Source organism: Globicephala melas, chromosome 12, assembly GCF_963455315.2.
Source record: "Globicephala melas chromosome 12, mGloMel1.2, whole genome shotgun sequence".
Lineage (NCBI taxonomy): Eukaryota > Metazoa > Chordata > Mammalia > Artiodactyla > Delphinidae > Globicephala > Globicephala melas.
In genome coordinates, this window is record NC_083325.1 from 26,791,795 (window position 1) to 26,807,929 (window position 16,135).

At 40.0% G+C, this 16,135-nt stretch overlaps 1 protein-coding gene across 4 annotated transcripts; it reads left to right on the forward strand.

Moving 5' to 3' along the window:
• Nucleotides 1–8,120: 8,120 nt before the first annotated feature.
• Nucleotides 8,121–15,705, forward strand: TPRKB (TP53RK binding protein). Of its 4 annotated transcripts, none has more exons than XM_030877589.2 (5): nt 8,121–8,277; nt 10,442–10,601; nt 11,509–11,631; nt 12,973–13,149; nt 14,050–15,705. In XM_030877589.2, the coding sequence occupies exons 2-5, from the start codon at nt 10,461–10,463 to the stop codon at nt 14,134–14,136; spliced, it is 528 nt and encodes a 175-aa protein (XP_030733449.1). In that variant the 5' UTR covers nt 8,121–8,277; nt 10,442–10,460; the 3' UTR covers nt 14,137–15,705. The 4 variants fall into 4 exon arrangements, with proteins under 4 accessions (XP_030733449.1, XP_030733448.1, XP_030733447.1 ...); XM_030877588.2 differs by lacking the exon at nt 8,121–8,277 and adding an exon at nt 8,284–8,548; XM_030877587.3 differs by lacking the exon at nt 8,121–8,277 and adding an exon at nt 8,573–8,940.
• The last annotated feature ends 430 nt before the right edge of the window (nt 15,706–16,135 follow it).

Genomic DNA, 16,135 nt, shown 5'->3' on the forward strand with positions numbered 1-16,135 from the left:
AAACTTGAAAACTTTTATAGACTATAAATGTTGCTTGATGAACAGAATAGGGTGCGACATTTAAAGCCTGGAATATCTGGGGAGACTTGCATGGCTCCTTGTGTTGTTGCTTCTTTGTTGACCATAACCTGCTGCAGTCTTTCTCCACTTGCCTCTCACAGTGGAATGGTGCCTTGACCTTGACTTTTTCTAAGTTGCCCCTTCTGCTAGTTTACCTCTGGAACACACAGCTGGATCATGTGGGAGGTGTTAATTATTTTTAGTTGCAGAGGAAGCCAGAAACCTTTGTTTGCTCAAGAAAGGGTCTAACTGTCATGACATCATAAGCCTTGGTAAATATTTGATGAATACTTGGGCAAATTGGCTTCGTTTTTTAAGTCTCTGATTTTGAAGTGTTGTATCATGGGAAGTCTGATATTGCATATGATAGTTGTTTTCTCTGTTCTGTGTTATAAATGAACATCATGTGGAACCTGACCCTAATGAAGTTCTCTAACTCAGCTACTCCCTGGTCTGTGTCTGATGAGCTCAGTCAGGTTGCTACCTTTCATCTAGGCGGTGGCTCAGAAAGTTTTTTTCTGCCAGCCACATTTAACAGAGATACAAGAGTTCTTCTTGCCAGAAGGCTGCTCTGTGGAATTTGTTCCTTCGCATACATCGTGAACTCTCCCTTGGAAAGATACTGGCGCAGCAAGACAACTGGTGAGGCAAAAAAAAGAACCACCAGAGTCCAGCTAATCTAATAGTTTTAAGGAGTTCCTTGGCAAGCAGTTTCTGAGGAGGACATTGCCAGCAGAAGTGTCATCTTAAGCACTGCCACCTTTGAAAAACTTCTTTGATCGTGTTGTCCTCTCTGTCCCCATCCCATTTCATTTATCAACACAGCTTATTGAAAACCAGTCTCCTTTTGCTATCTCGTGTCTCATTTATTCTTCAACACACTGTGTTTCCGGCTTCTCACATCACACCACTGAAAGTCCTCTGGGTAAAGGGACGAGCAACCTTTTTTAAAGGTCTTTAGTGGTCTGTTTAAGCTTTTAAATTTTTTATTTTTATTAAAAAAACACAGGTAAGTATTGGGTTGGCCAAAAAGTTCGTTTGGGTTTTTCTGCAGGATGTTACGGAAAACCCAAACGAACTTTTTGGCCAACCCAATAGTTTAAAATACAAATAGTTCTACCGAGATTTCTATGAAAAAGAGTAGTCTTCCCATCAGCACCCCTGCCCTATCCCCTGATTGTCACTCCCCAAGGGCAATCACTTTAAGTATTTTTGCATTATTTTCTACCCAAAGGCAACCACTTAAAGTATTTTAGCATTATTTTCTAATATTTGCCTCCATATTTAAATACTAGGCGTATATTACCACGTCTCGATTTTTCAGTTTCTGATACTATCTATTGACTTCCTACTGTGGAAGATGAGAACTTAGCTCTTTCACATCATCTGTCCACATACACACTTCTGTTCCCCTCATCTTTTCAGGATAGTTATTTCCCAACTTTTGGTTAAATCAATATTCTAAGTTTATGTTATTTGCTAGGTAAGTATCATTCACCTCTGAACCATCGTGTACGAGTATGTTTCCATTCTTACACCATTTTGTCCCCTTCATTTTTGTTTGTGTCTTTTCCTATGAACCTATCACTAATTCATCCTCCAGATCTCTAACACCACTGTAACATTTCTCAGTGTGGATAGGGTAAACACATCAGATTCTTTTTTGTTTGAAATCTTTCCTGGATTGATTGGACTTGTTCTTGACCTGTTCTAGGTTGGGCACTGTTTTTAGTTTGCCAGGGCTGCCATAAAAAAGTACCACGGACTGGGTGGCTTAAACAACAGATGTTTATTTTCTCACTTCTGGAGGCCAGAAGTCCAAGGTCAAGCTGTTGGCAGGGCTGGTTTCTTCTGAGGCCTCTCTCCTTGACTTGTAAATGGCCATCTTCTCCCTTGGTCTTCACATGGTCTTCCCTCTGTGTCTACGTCCAGATTTCCTTTTCTTATAAGGATACCAGTCATATTGGATTAGTGCCCACCCTAATGACCTCATTTAAACTTACCTCTTTAAAGACGCCATCTCCAAGTACAGTCACATTCTGAAGTCCAGGTGGTTAGGACAACTTCAACATATGACTTTTGCGGGAGCACAGCTCAACACATGACAGGCATGTTGGTTGTTCTCTACACCTGGGGCATAGCTCTTGCCCTGAGATTTCTCTTTGCCTTCACCCTGGTCCTTTCTTATACCCCTCTTCTGTTTCCTGGATCCACAGCTGCTGCGTTCATGGTTTACTTCCCTGTTTGGTGGAGCATATCCTTCCATGGTTTCCCAAGGATTAATGGGATGTAAATTTTTTGAGGCTTTTGCATGTCTGAAATGGGTTTATTTTATTCTTCCACTGCACTGATAGTTTGATAGAATGTACAATTGTAGGTAAGCACTTTAAAATGCATTTATTCATTGTTTTCCATAGTTCATTGTTGCTGTTTGAAGCCTTGTGCTATTCTGATTCCAGAACTTTTATTTGTGACCTGTAATTTTTCTTTCTGCAAGCTTTAGGATCTTTGTTTCAGGTGTCCTGAAAGTTCATGATAGGACTTAGTGTGGGTATTTTTTAAATTCATAATGCTAGATACTAAGTGAGGTCTTCCAGTCTGGCAGGCTATGTGCATCAGTTCTGGGAAATTTTCTTTTCACTTTATCTTCTCTATTTTCTTTTTGGGAAACTTCTATTAGTTGACTATTGGATTTTCTGAAATGTACCTCTAAGTTAATTATATATATATATTTTTTCCATTTTTAATCTTTCCTTCTTTTTTTTTTTAAATCACAAGAATTTTATCAGCTTTATGTCCACCCTTCTGTTGATTGTTTAGGTTTTCTGCTACATATTATATACATATTTTTTCTACTATATGTTTTTTTTAAAATAAATTTATTTATTTATTTTTGGCTGCACTGGGTCTTTGTTGCTGCACATGGGCTTTCTCTAGTTGCAGGGAGCGGGGGCTCCTCTGCGTTGCGGCATGCGGGCTTCTCATTGTGGTGGCTTCTCTTGTTGCCGAGCACAGGCTCTAGGGCGCGCGGGCTTCAGTAGTTGTGGCGCATGGGCTCAGTAGTAGTTGTGGCTTGCAGGCTCAGTAGTTGTGGCTCGTGGGCTCTAGAGTGCAGGCTCAGCATGGGCTTAGTTGCTCCACGGCATGTGGGATCTTCCCGGACCAGAGCTCGAACCTGTGTCTCCTGCATTGGCAGGCGGATTCTTAACCACGGCGCCACCAGGGAAGCCCCCTGCTATATGTTTTTAATCTCCAAGAGCTAGCTCTTCTTTTCTGAGTGTTTTTTTTCCCAGGCATTTCATTCTTTTATTTTTTAAATGAATGCATTATCTTTTCTCTCTCTAAAGTTATCAATTTTTAAGTTTCTTCTGTTCCCTGTGTCAGCTGTTTTTGTTTTTTGTTTTTTCCTGTTTGTTGATGCCTTTCTCTCCTGTTAGATGTGATCTTGAAATATCTGGTGATCTTTGCCTGTCATTTAGTACTTACGATTGAGGCACTCAGAGCTGATGGAAGTGTATGGTAGACTTGAAATAAGGTGGTCAGGCACCTTGACTTTTTTGTTTAGTTTCCCCTTGCTGCACACAATTAGGTTTTATTTTTCTCCATTCTAAGAGTTAATATCTATGAAATTTTTATTGCTCTCTCTCTCTCTCTCTGTCTACCATTCATCATCCCTCCCATCCTCTTGTGAGTTCTTAATCTTTAGGAGTCTTACCTTCTTGGTAGGGTTTAAGTAAAGAGTAGAGATACAGGCATGAGTTCAATCTAGCCAGTGTAATGAGACTTTGCCACTTAAGTTGGTTTTGGGTTTAACCTTAGTCTGGTAAGCTTGATTTTTATGCCTCATGTCCCAGGACTGTAGGCCATTCAGTGCCCTAAGTCATGATTTGGACCCACAAAATCAACTACAAACACTCCTGCTATGGAGGTAGGCCCTATCTAGATCCTGTCTGAGCCACCTTTCTAATGTAATTCTAACAACTGCCCCAGAATTATGTCCTAAAACAAGCTCATTAATGTTATTCCCCTCTTGGAAACCTTTGATGGCTTACGGCCTTCAGAATCCATTTCCAACTCCTTGTCAGAGCCCTGTGTGATCTGCCTCCCAGCTGACTTTTCAAAGCCTCTGCTGTGTTCCACTCCATTCTTCAGTGTGCCAGCCGTTTCTTGACCACAACATTGTACATGTTTATGCCACGGTATCTTTGTCTTTCAGGTTGTTCCCTTGGCTATAATGGCTCTCCTACAGCCTCTGTGAACAAATCATTCTTGAAGCCCCCTCTCCTCAGTAAAGCCTTCTCTCCCAGCCCTACCCCCCTACTGAATTATGCTCTTTTTCTACAAGGTACCTTGTATCACTATTTAGCATTTATTTCATTTATATCTCCTGTTATGTGAAACACAGGTTCTAAGAATGGTCTCAGATTCCCTCAGCCTCCTCCTCCTCCCTGAAGATGCCATCTGCCACCTGGACCACAGTCCCTGGTCTTGCCTTTGCCAGCAAACCTAATTAACACTCTCTAAGCTGACTAGAGCCCAAGTTAAACTCTGGGCCTCCATACCAAGCCCTCTCCATTCTCAGCCATCCCTCCATGTTAGAGTTGGAGGAAATGCTACATATCAGGCCACAACTCTGGCTTTCTGAGCTGCCAGAGAAGGGTGAGATGATGAACAGAAGTGTAGAGGAGTTGGCTCCCATGGAAGGAGCCTTGATTAATGAGACGTGTAAGACAGGAGGAAGCCTGGCAGGCAAATTCCCGCTTCTTTCTCCCTTCTGTGGATTACTCTCAGGAATGGTTTTTCCTTTCAAGCCTCCCAAAGAAAGTCCAGCCTGCTGAGTGAACACATATACCAAACAACTGTGTGGCTTTTTGTCTCATTGTGAAGCCTGTTCCTCACCCTCACAACTCTGTTCCTACATACCCCAAATAAAATACCAGCATTTTAATCCTTGCCTCAGGTTCTGCTTTCTAGAGGACCTCAGCAAGACAAATGTAACACATTTAAAATTCATAAATATAGGGACTTCCCTGGTGGCACAGTGGTTAAGAATCCACCTGCCAATGCAGGGGACACAGGTTCGAGCCCTGGTTCAGGAAGATCCCACGTGTCATGGAGCAACTAAGCCCGTACGCCACAACTACTGAGCCTGCACTCTAGAGCCTGTGAGTCACAACTACTGAAGCCCGTGCACCTAAAGCCCGTGCTTTACAACAAGAGAATCCAGTGCAATGAGAAACACGTACACTGCAACAAAAAGTAGCATCTGCAAGCCACAACTAGAGAAAGCCTGTGCACAGCAATAAAGACCCAATGCAGCCAAAAGTAAATAAATAAAATTTTAAAATAATAAAATTCATATATTTATTATTTGTTAATAAATCTGGCAGTCATAGCTATTAATTTTTCAACCACACATATGAGACCAAGAAGTACCAGAGCTCTTCCACTGACTTGACATTGAGATCCTACAAATATTTATACCTTTTAGGAATACAGAGACATCAAGTAACAGTTTATCAAGAAATACAGTTTCATTTGGGGGGTTATTTTCACATGACACAGGAATGGTTCCAGTTGCTCACATTCTTACCAGCACTTATATTGTCAGTTTTTTCATTTCTTTGAGCTATTCTAATACAGATGTAGTGTTGTGATTTTTAAAACAGCTTTAGAAATATAATTGACATATGATACACTGTACAACTGTTAAAGTGAACAGGTTGATAAATTTGACATGTATACATCCATGAGACCATTACCACAATTAAGATAGAACACATCTATTGATATTACCCCAAAGATTCCTAGTGCCCCTTTGTAATTCTCCTTTTCCACCCCAGGCCCCCTACCCAAGCCACTGGTGATTTGCTTTGTCACTATAAATTAGTTTTATATAAATGGAGTCATACAGTATACACTATTTTTATGTCTGGCTTTTTTCTTTCAGCATGACTATTTTGAGATTTATCCATGTTATTTTATGTAGCAATAGTTGATTTCCTTTTTACTGCCAAGTTGTATTCCATTGTATGGATATACAGTTTGTCCATTCACTTGATGAACATTTGGGTCATTTCCAGCTTTTGGTGGTCACAGACAAGTCACTGAACTGGGACAACTTTTTTTTTCTATGTCTATTTTTTAATTGACTTTACTGGGGCATAATTTTATAAAATGTACTCTTTAAAAGTATGTAATTTAATGAATTTTGACAAATTCATACTCCCTTTTAACTAACACCACATCAAGATATAGAACATTGGGGTTTCCCTGGTGGCGCAGTGGTTGGGAGTCCGCCTGCCGATGCAGGGGACATGGGTTCGTGCCCCGGTCCGGAAAGATCCCACATGCCGTGGAGTGGCTGGGCCCGTGAGCCATGACCGCTGAGCCTGTGCGTCCGGAGCCTGTGCTCCGCAACGGGAGAGGCCACAACAGTGAGAGGCCCACATACCGCAAAAAAAAAAAAAAGATACAGAACATTGGCTTCATGTGAATGCAAAGGTTCCCTTGGGGGTTCTTTTCAGTGTCTCCCACTTGCCCATTCCTAGCAACCACTAATTTGCTTTCATTCACTCTAGAATAAATTTGCAATTCCTATAGTTATAGAAATGGAATCATACAGTAACATAATTTTAGTTTCTTGCTTTTTTGCTGAGCATGTTTTTAGATTCATCCATGTTGCAAGTATTGTTGCAAGTATGTTCATTTCTTTTATTACTGAATAGTATTTCATGACATTAATTTACCACAATTTGTTTATCCATTGATGTGTTGTTGGGCACTGGGTTGTTTCCAGTTTGGGGCTATTATGAGTCAAGTTACTATGAACATTCACGTTCAAGCCTTTGTGTGGACACATTTTCACTTCTGGGTAAATACCAAGGAGTGAAACTGCTGGGTATGGTAAGAACACATTTAATTTTTTAAGAAGCTGCCAAACTCTTCTCCAAAGTGGTTATACTATTTTATACTTGGACTAGCAACATGTGAGGGTTCTAGTTCTGCATGTCTGACAACACTTGGTATTTAAAAATTTTAAGGTCTTTTAAATTTTAGTCATCTTACGGGTATGTAATAGTATCTCATTATGTTTTTAATTTGTATTTCCCTGATGAATAATGATGTTGAGCATTTTTTCAAGTTTTTATTGGCCTTTCATATATCTTTTGTGAAGTGTGTTCAAAAATGTCTCCTATTCTTAATTAGGTTGGCTCATAATTTTTGAGTTGGAGTTCTTCACATAATCTGGATTCCAGTCTTCTGTCAGAACAATTTTTTTTTCATATACATTCCCACTGTGCTCAAGCCACAAGGTTCTTTGCTCTTTCTTAAATAGGCTAAGGCCGTATCTGTCTCAGCCTTTGAACACTCTTTGTTGCCTGGAATGCTGCTCTTCAAATACACACAGAACTTCCAGACCTCCTCCAGTCACTGTTCAAATGGCCCTTTTTGGTGAGATCTTTCTTAACCATCCTATTTAAAATAGTAATACCCACGGCCTGACATTACCTCATTTCCTCTGTTTTTTTCTCCATAGCATATATCCACCCTATTTGTTATTTACCTGTCTTTTTGTTTAAAGAAAAGTATTGACCAACATGAGCCCCAAGCATAAAAAACATGGAAAATAATTCTCTACAGCCTGTTCAGCGGATTACCTCCTCTTTTAGAGGCTGATACACTTAAGGATGACAAGTCAAATCTGTGAGCCTGCTGGATGAAGAGGTTGACTCCATTAACGTACTGTCACCTCTCTCTGAAGTACCTCAGGTAGGTCGCCGACTGCGTTCGGCTCCAGGAGATCCTTCCCCAGTGAGCGTACCCAGAACAAGAAGCAAACTAAATCCCGCCTGCCTCGATAAAGAACTGTTGAATCTCGAGCAGCGGAGACGTACGTAGAGCTCATTGAAGCCAATACTTTTCTTTGCACAGGAAGAAACTGAGGACGTCTCGTCCAAAGTCAAGGTGCTTAAGGACCGGGCGGAGCCCACAGATCCCCCAGCTTCCGGCCCTGCCGGAGGAGTCTCGCCTCCTCCCTCGCCGGAAGTGGTGGACGGAGCCCCGGCTCTCCTTCGCGTCCGCTGATGCGATTCAAGCCGGGGAAGAAGGGTGTGCCGGGAGGGCGGAGAAGGGGCGCAGCTGAGGGCGATCTTCCGGAAGTTCAGGGCATTGTTTCCGTGGGGAAGATCTTACGAGACGAACAGGGACGCGACGGTGAGTCCTCGCCGAGCAAGAGCTGGCCGGGCGGGAACGGAAGACGCAGTCCCGGCACCCATTTTCTAGAAAACGGGTGTGATCCTCGGCTTCCTCGTTTATCGAGCGCCTCCCGAGGCCCGGCCCTAGGATGCAGCCCGGCAATGATCTGCGTAGTCTCTCCCTGATGTATCAGCTGACGATACATCATCCTGATAAGGCCGCGACTCATCAAAGTTGTGACAGAGGAGCTCGTAGAATAGGGAGCTAGTCCTGGGTTCTGGGCGTGCTGGTAAATGGGCTCTTACCGGCGAGTTGAAGGGAGGGAGGATTGCATCAGGGGAACTGCCTGTCCTAGAGGGCGCGTGGGGGCGGGATCTTGGTGAATTGAAGCTGAGAAGTCAAGTGCGGCGGTGGCGGAATGAGCGCGATCAGGGGAGGGGTGCGCTAGGAAGCCGAAGAGGGAGGAAGGGTTCAGATCATAGAGTTTGGAACGCCCGTGGGTGGAGGTTGGATGGTAGGAGGGCAGGAATGGTGAGGCGACCACTTCTAGGAGGTCACAGATGTAGATGAGAGATGGTGGCCTACGGTGGTGGCAGTGGGTATAGGAGAAAATTGGAGCTGTCGAGATGATAATTAAAAATTGACAAGACTTTTGGATTAGATATGGGATTTGAGTGAGAGGTTAGTATCCAACGATGATTCGAAGTTTCTGACCTGAGTGAATTATATAAAACAAAACAAACCAATTTGACGTTTGCTAGGGGGCCTTTTTCCCCTAGTGTAAAAACAAAAACCACAAAAAATTTTTCCTCCCTAGTTATATGTACTCATTATATTTTGTGTGCACACTGCAGAAAATTCAGAACATATACACAAAAATATTTTTTATAGAAAACAATAAAAATTACCTGCAATTCTGCTATCCAAGATGGCCGTACTTTGGTGTGCTTCCTTTATGTTTTTGCTTTCTGAGTGCATCTTTTTATATAATTGGGTATACATTCTGTCTGTATCTATTTTTTTTCCATTGGACGTTATCATGATAATAAAGGTTGAACTGCTGTGTGCTAGGACGTTATTCACAAATTTTATTCTTTCCTGATTGTAACAGAAAAGATCAGATGTAATTCCAGCAAGTCAAGGATAACTTTTTGTTGTATTTTTCTTTCAATATTTTTTCTTTTTGTGTACCTTTTAAAAAACCCCACAATTTGTGTCACATTTTGTGTTTTGTTTTCCAATCAGATGTGAAGTACTTAATGTTATTTATTGCTATATTTACACATCCTTAACTACTCTTCAAGACTAGTTTTTAGTGGTTGTTTAGTAAAAACCAATCCTCTGTTACTAGTCAGGTAGGTTTTCAACTTTTTACTCTTAGGATGATGAGAAGGACATCTTATTACATAAATCTTCAGATTGCCAATTTATTCCTTAAGAAAAATGCTAGCAATGGAACCTAGGTGAAAGGATAAAATGAACCTATAAAATTGCCTCACCCAAATATCTCATTGGGACTGTAATTGAAATTGTTTTAAAGATCAGATTTTTGCAGTGCTTAGTTTTTCCATTTCAAAGATAGATTATGTCTTTCCAGTTATTTGTATTTTATGTCCTTGTTAAATTTACGTCTATAAAGGGTCAGTATTATTATTTAAGAATTGTACCCTCGTGGCTAAATTCCCATGTGTGAAATGAATATCTTTGAGTTGTGTCATACTTTCTTCTATAAGATTATTTTCTTTATATTTGTGTCTAGGTTCTGCTAAAATATAAACAAATGGTGAGATCAGAAAGCTAAAAAGACCAAGTTAGAGTGAGGTTTCCTTAATGCTATAAGTAACCTGTGGTCTAAACAATTTTTGGTTTTCTGCTCCTAGTTGTCTGTTGGGAAGCTACCCTTCTTCCATGCATCAGAGCCTGCTTTATCTGCACAGCCAGGGGGCCAGGTGTCAACCTTGATCCTTTCCCAGGAATGGTAAAGGAAGCTAGAAACAGCTCAGCAGGGTTAGGAAGACAGTGTCTCATGAGAATGCCAAATGTTTTGGGGTGGATTTTTCTAGTTTAACAGTTCTACATCTCATTATTCAAGTTACTTTAATATATTTAATTGTTAGTAAGGATATTTGTTTGTTAGTGACTTACAGTTGTTAACTTTTGGTCTTTTGGTCTTGTGCAATAGAATCTTGCTTATCGAAGAAATGCAGTTAACACATCAGCTGGACCTATTTCCCGAATACAGGGTGACCCTTCTGTTATTTAAAGATGTAAAAAATGCTGGAGACTTGAGAAAAAAGGCCATGGAAGGTGCCATTGATGGCTCATTAATAAATCCTACAGTGGTAAGTACTCGTGGGAATGAGTGAACTACATGGGGAGTTTAAGAATATGATGATTTTTCATGACGTTATAGGTTAGCCTAAAATTGTTATCTTCAGGTAAAAAGTTCTTGTCCAAGCTGTAGAGTGGAATCAGATTTGGCCAGCCTTGAATTTAACAGTGACTAGAAGCCGAAGTGCCAGGGCCTGCCCTTGGAGATGTGAAAGGTGGTCTAGCTCTGATGTGATGGCAGATGCCTGGATCTCCATCTTCTCTTCTGAACTAGAAAATCTCTGTAAAGGAGACATTGCATAGTGGTAGAATCAGCAGGACTTAAATCCCAGATATGCCATTTATTATGACTTTGAGCAAGTGGTAGCCAACCTTTATATAGTGTTAATTTGGTTCCTGGCATTGTTCTAAGTTCTTTACATATACCGCTAACTCACTTAATCTTCATAACAACCCTGTGAAGTAAGTATGGTGATTATCTGCTTCTACAGATAAAACACTAAGGAATTTGCCCAGGTTCCCTCGGTGGTAAGTGACAGAACTGGAATTCCAACTCATCCTTTGCCTTGGTTTCCTCATCTATTGCATGTGAATAATGATACAGATATCATAGGGTCGTTTTGAGAAGTATAGAAAATGAAGGTAAAATGTTGAGAATATGGCCTTTCCCATAATAATAGCCCTCAATAAGTGTTGTTTTAAAACTTTTTACTATTTACCTAAGTTGCTTGCAGCTGTAAAATTCTGTGATTTTCTAAACACCGTAGGCCCTTGAGATTTTGAAAATTTTGAAAATGTAGTCCGTAGGAATTGTGATGAAGTAAAACAGCCTGACACTGGAGTTACCATGATATAGGGCATATGTCTTCAGAGTACTCCAGATTCTCTGTATGTAATTCTTTTTGTTCTCTTTGATAGATTGTCGATCCATTTCAGATACTTGTGGCAGCAAACAAAGCAGTTCACCTCTACAAACTGGGAAAAATGAAGACAAGAACTCTATCTACTGAAATTATTTTCAATCTTTCCCCAAATAACAATGTAATTAATATGGAATTTACTTACTTTATATCTTTTGACCTTGTCATGGTAGCCTTTGTACTTATTGTTGGGTTGGAGCCTGTTGTTAGTAACAAAAAAAAATAATAGTGAAGAAAGAATGCTGGACAGAGAGTTGAGGTTTAGTATTGCCTCTTACTAGACAAATAAGCTTTGGAGTCACTTCACATATGAGTAAACTAAAGTTTAGCTAAATTAAGTGAGGATAGTTTTATTTGTCCTTCCTGACCATATAGAGTCAGGAAGATCACTCTAAGTGATTTAAATCTAATGATAAAAATTAGGCATGGATATTTGTGTGTTATCATGTTTATCTTTCGTTCTCCCCATAAACTCTTTGAGGATAGAACCCATGTCTTTTCCATACACCAGAAGTCTGCCTGGGACCTAGAACAGCCCTTTAACACATGCTCACACACCCAGTGCATAGGAAGAGTTTGTGGTTTGAGATACTGATAGTAATCAAAGTTATTGAGTTTAAAATATTCTACCTGGGGCACATTTGAAAAAAAATGTAATTTTGCTGACAAAGTTTTAGTATTACTACTACTATTAACAACACAATCAAGTGCTGACATCAAGAGAAAAGTTAGGAAACCCATGGCATAGTTTCAAATACAGATGTTTGAAAAGTTTATAAAATGTGTGGTGATAGAATTCCGCAGTACCTGGGGGAAAATTACTGGGTTACTATTGTTTCTTTGAGATCACTGAAATAACTCAGGAGACTGTACAATTCATAAACATCTGTTGAGCTTGTGTCTGTTCCAGCTGTAGGGGCAGAAGAAACAAATATGTTTCTGAGGAAGGCAGATGAACAAGACAAAGTCCAAATGCCCTAAGATAATTGATATAATGGGAATAATAATGCAAATCTGTGGGAACAAAGAAGCAATTCATTCTGTAAAGAGGAAAGTGCAAGGGGAGTGACATTTGAACTGGACCTTGAAAGATGAGGGCACTCCAGGCAGAGGGCAAAGTGTGAGCCCAGGCAAAAAAGTATGAAATGACGGGAGCCCCAAACAGTCCCGACTGGCTAGAGGGCAGGAGTGCATGGCTAGAGGGTCACTTAGGTCCAGGGGGAGTGGGTGTTTGTGCGCCATGCCAAGTCCAGGCTTGACTCTATGGGAATGAAGTGCAGCTTTGAGCAGGGAGTACTCAAGAGGCAGAGCTGGTAGATATTAGGAAGGGATTGTTGAAAAACTGTAGACAGAGAAAACCATTAGGATATGAAAAATAAGAATCTGACCAGGAAAGAGCACAAATGGGGAGAGATTTCAGATGTTGAAACTACTGGTTTTATTGTCTTTTTTTCCCCCTTAGATTTCAGAGGCCTTGAAAAAGTTTGGTATCTCGGCAAATGACACTTCAGTTCTGATTGCTTATGTTGAAGAGGGAGAAAAACAAATAAATCAAGAATACCTAACATCTCAGGTAGAAGGTCATCAAGTTTCTCTCAAAAATCTCCCTGAAATAACAAATATTACGGAAGTCAAAAAGGTTTGTAAGCCTGTATTTTTAGAAAGAGCATGATAGATGTGGAATAATACTGTTGGTTTGCTGAACGCCAATGCTTCTATATATATTTTTAACTTTTAAGAAAGGTTAATATAATTAAAAGTTACTTGAAAAATATAGATGCAAAGAATTGGAAATGCAGGGTTATGTAACATAATTAAAAACTTAGTTGATGCATTCTTTATATATAATTTTATTTATTTATTTGTGGCTACGTTGGGTCTTCATTGCTGTGCACGGGCTTTCTCTAGTTGCGGCAAGCGGGGGCTATTCTTCGTTGCAGTGCGCAGGCTTCTCATTATGGTGGCTTCTCTTGTTGCCAAGCACGGGCTCTAGGCACGCGGGCTTCAGTAGTTGTGGTACACGGGCTCAGTAGTTGTGGCTCGTGGGCTCTAGAGCACAGGCTTTAGTAGTTGTGGCTCACGGGCTTATTTGCTTAGCAGCATGTGGGATCTTCCCGGGCCAGGGCTCGAACCCGTGTCTCCTGCATTGGCAGGCGGATTCTTAACCACTGTGCCACCAGGGAAGCCCAATGCATTCTTTTTAAAAGAATAGATAATTTTAAATATCTATATGTTACACCGTACATTTAAATATCTATATCTTACACAATGTAGTATGAAGTTAATGTCTAGATGTATGCTTTTAAAACTGGTACAAATGTATTTCTATGTTTAGAGAGTTATCACCATAACTGCAATTGAAACTTTTGATGTAAGTGATGAATTGTCATCTATTTTCCAAACTTTAAACACATTGTGATTTTACACCATTATCCCAATAATTGAGTAATAAGTTAATTCACATATACATGCTCGTGTAATGAAAATTAGTAGTACATGAATATGTCAGCATGTCATAATCTGTCTTTTATTTTTACAGATATATAAACTATCTTCACAAGAAGAAAGAATTGGGACGTTATTGGATGGTATCATTTGTAGGATGTCAACAAAAGATGTTTTGTGAAATGACAGAAATATTAAAAATTTTCAGCAATTATAAAAACCATTCATTATTTTTTCCAGATTATAAAATCTATTATGTTTGTTGTAGAAAAATTTAAAGCACAGAATGGTAACAAAGGAAAAAAAATAAAACCATTCCTGATCCTATCTCTTAATATTTTAAAAGATAACCATGGTTACTGTTATTTGTTACTGCCTTCTAGTCTTCTGTTTCTGTTCAAATATATTTTATTTTTATGTAAGTGGAATAATTGCTAACATTTATTGGGTGTCTACAATGTACTGAGTTCTTGTTTTCATGACTTTATATCCCTCAGCTCATATTCCTGCACTTCCTTCTGGCTACTCCAGCATTGCTGTTCCAAGCCTCCTGGTTCCAAGTTTTTACATGCAAGAATTCATTTAATTATCACAGCATCATATGAGGTAGATACTGTTAATACTCCCATTTTACACAAAGGCAACTAAAAGGTTGTAGAAGTAATAAATAACTTGCCCGAGGTTTTACAGCTAAAAGTCATGTTTTATAAATGCTTTGGTTTTTTGGTTTTTTTTTCTATTTTGTCTTAAAATATGATTGTGTCAGTCAAGATAGAGTAGGTTAGGGGTCAGCAAACTTTTCTGTTAAGGACAAGGTAGTACGTATTTCCGGTTCTACAGGCCATGTGGTGTCTGTTGCACCTACTCAGCTCTTGCTGTTGTAGCGCTGAAGCATCCACAGACAGTATATAAATGATACACACAGCTGTATCCCAGTAAAACTTTATTTACAAAAATAAGTGATGGGCAAGATTTGACCAGAGGGCAGTAGTTTCTGGACTCCTAGGTTAGATTGGGCTGTAATTTAGGGTCCCTAAAGCTCCTTGGTTTCATACGACAAAAGATTGTCTTGCTCACTCCACATAGCCACTGTGAATCAGTAGGAAGACTCATTGCAGTGACTCAGGAATCCAGTCAGCCAAAGGCTTTATGTCAGCATGTGCTCTGTGGGTCACTGCGCAGCTGGAAGTTACGCTGTGAGTTACATGGTGGCTCTTAAAGCTCCCATGTGGAAGTGACAGATATCGCTTATCTCATGTTTCACTGTCCAGTCACATGGCCGTGCCAACATCAAAAGGGGTGGGGGAGTGCGATCCTGCACCATGATAGAGAATGGAGAGGTAGAAATCCTTAGGGGACAAACATGTATTTCCATTGTGGTCATAAATAATAAGGTACCAAAGCACATCGTTAGCGTTTCTTGCAGGTGCTGCGCTAAGCTCTTTATATGCACTGCCTCACATAGTCCTCTCTACAACCCTAAGAGATTTTACCACCTTCAAGGAAGCAAATTTAGTCTCTGAACTCTATTTCAAAAGGTTTCAAACCTACAGAACAACTGAAAATAATACAATGAACATCCATGTGACTTTCATGTGATTTCACTATTTGTTAACATTTTGCTACATTTGTTTGCTTTTCTGAAATATTTGAAAGTAAATTGCAGACCTCATGGCACTTCACCCTACATTGTGTTTAGTTGTTATGTCTCTTAGTCTCCTTTAATCTAAAACAATCTTTTTTTTAAAGATTTTTTTTGATGTGGACCATTTTTTATAAATATTTATTCATAAGTATTTTTATTTTTTTAAATATTTATTTAATTTGGTCGTGCCGGGTCTTAGTTGCAGCTGGTGGGCTCCTTAATTGTGGCACTCAGGCTCCTTAGTTGCAGCATGCCTGTGGGATTTAGTTCCCTGACCAGGGATCAAACGTGGGCCCCCTGCATTGGGAGCACAGAGTCTTAACCACTGTGCCGCCAGGGAAGTCCCGATGTGGACCATTTTTAAGGTCTTTATTGAATTTGTTACAGTATTGCTTGTGTTTTATGTTTTGGTTTTTTGGCCACAAGGCATGTGGGATCTTAGCTCCCCGACCAGGGATCAGATCTGCACCCCTTGCATTGGAAGGAAAAGTCTTAACCACTGGACGCCAGGGAAGTCCCATAGAACAATCTTTCT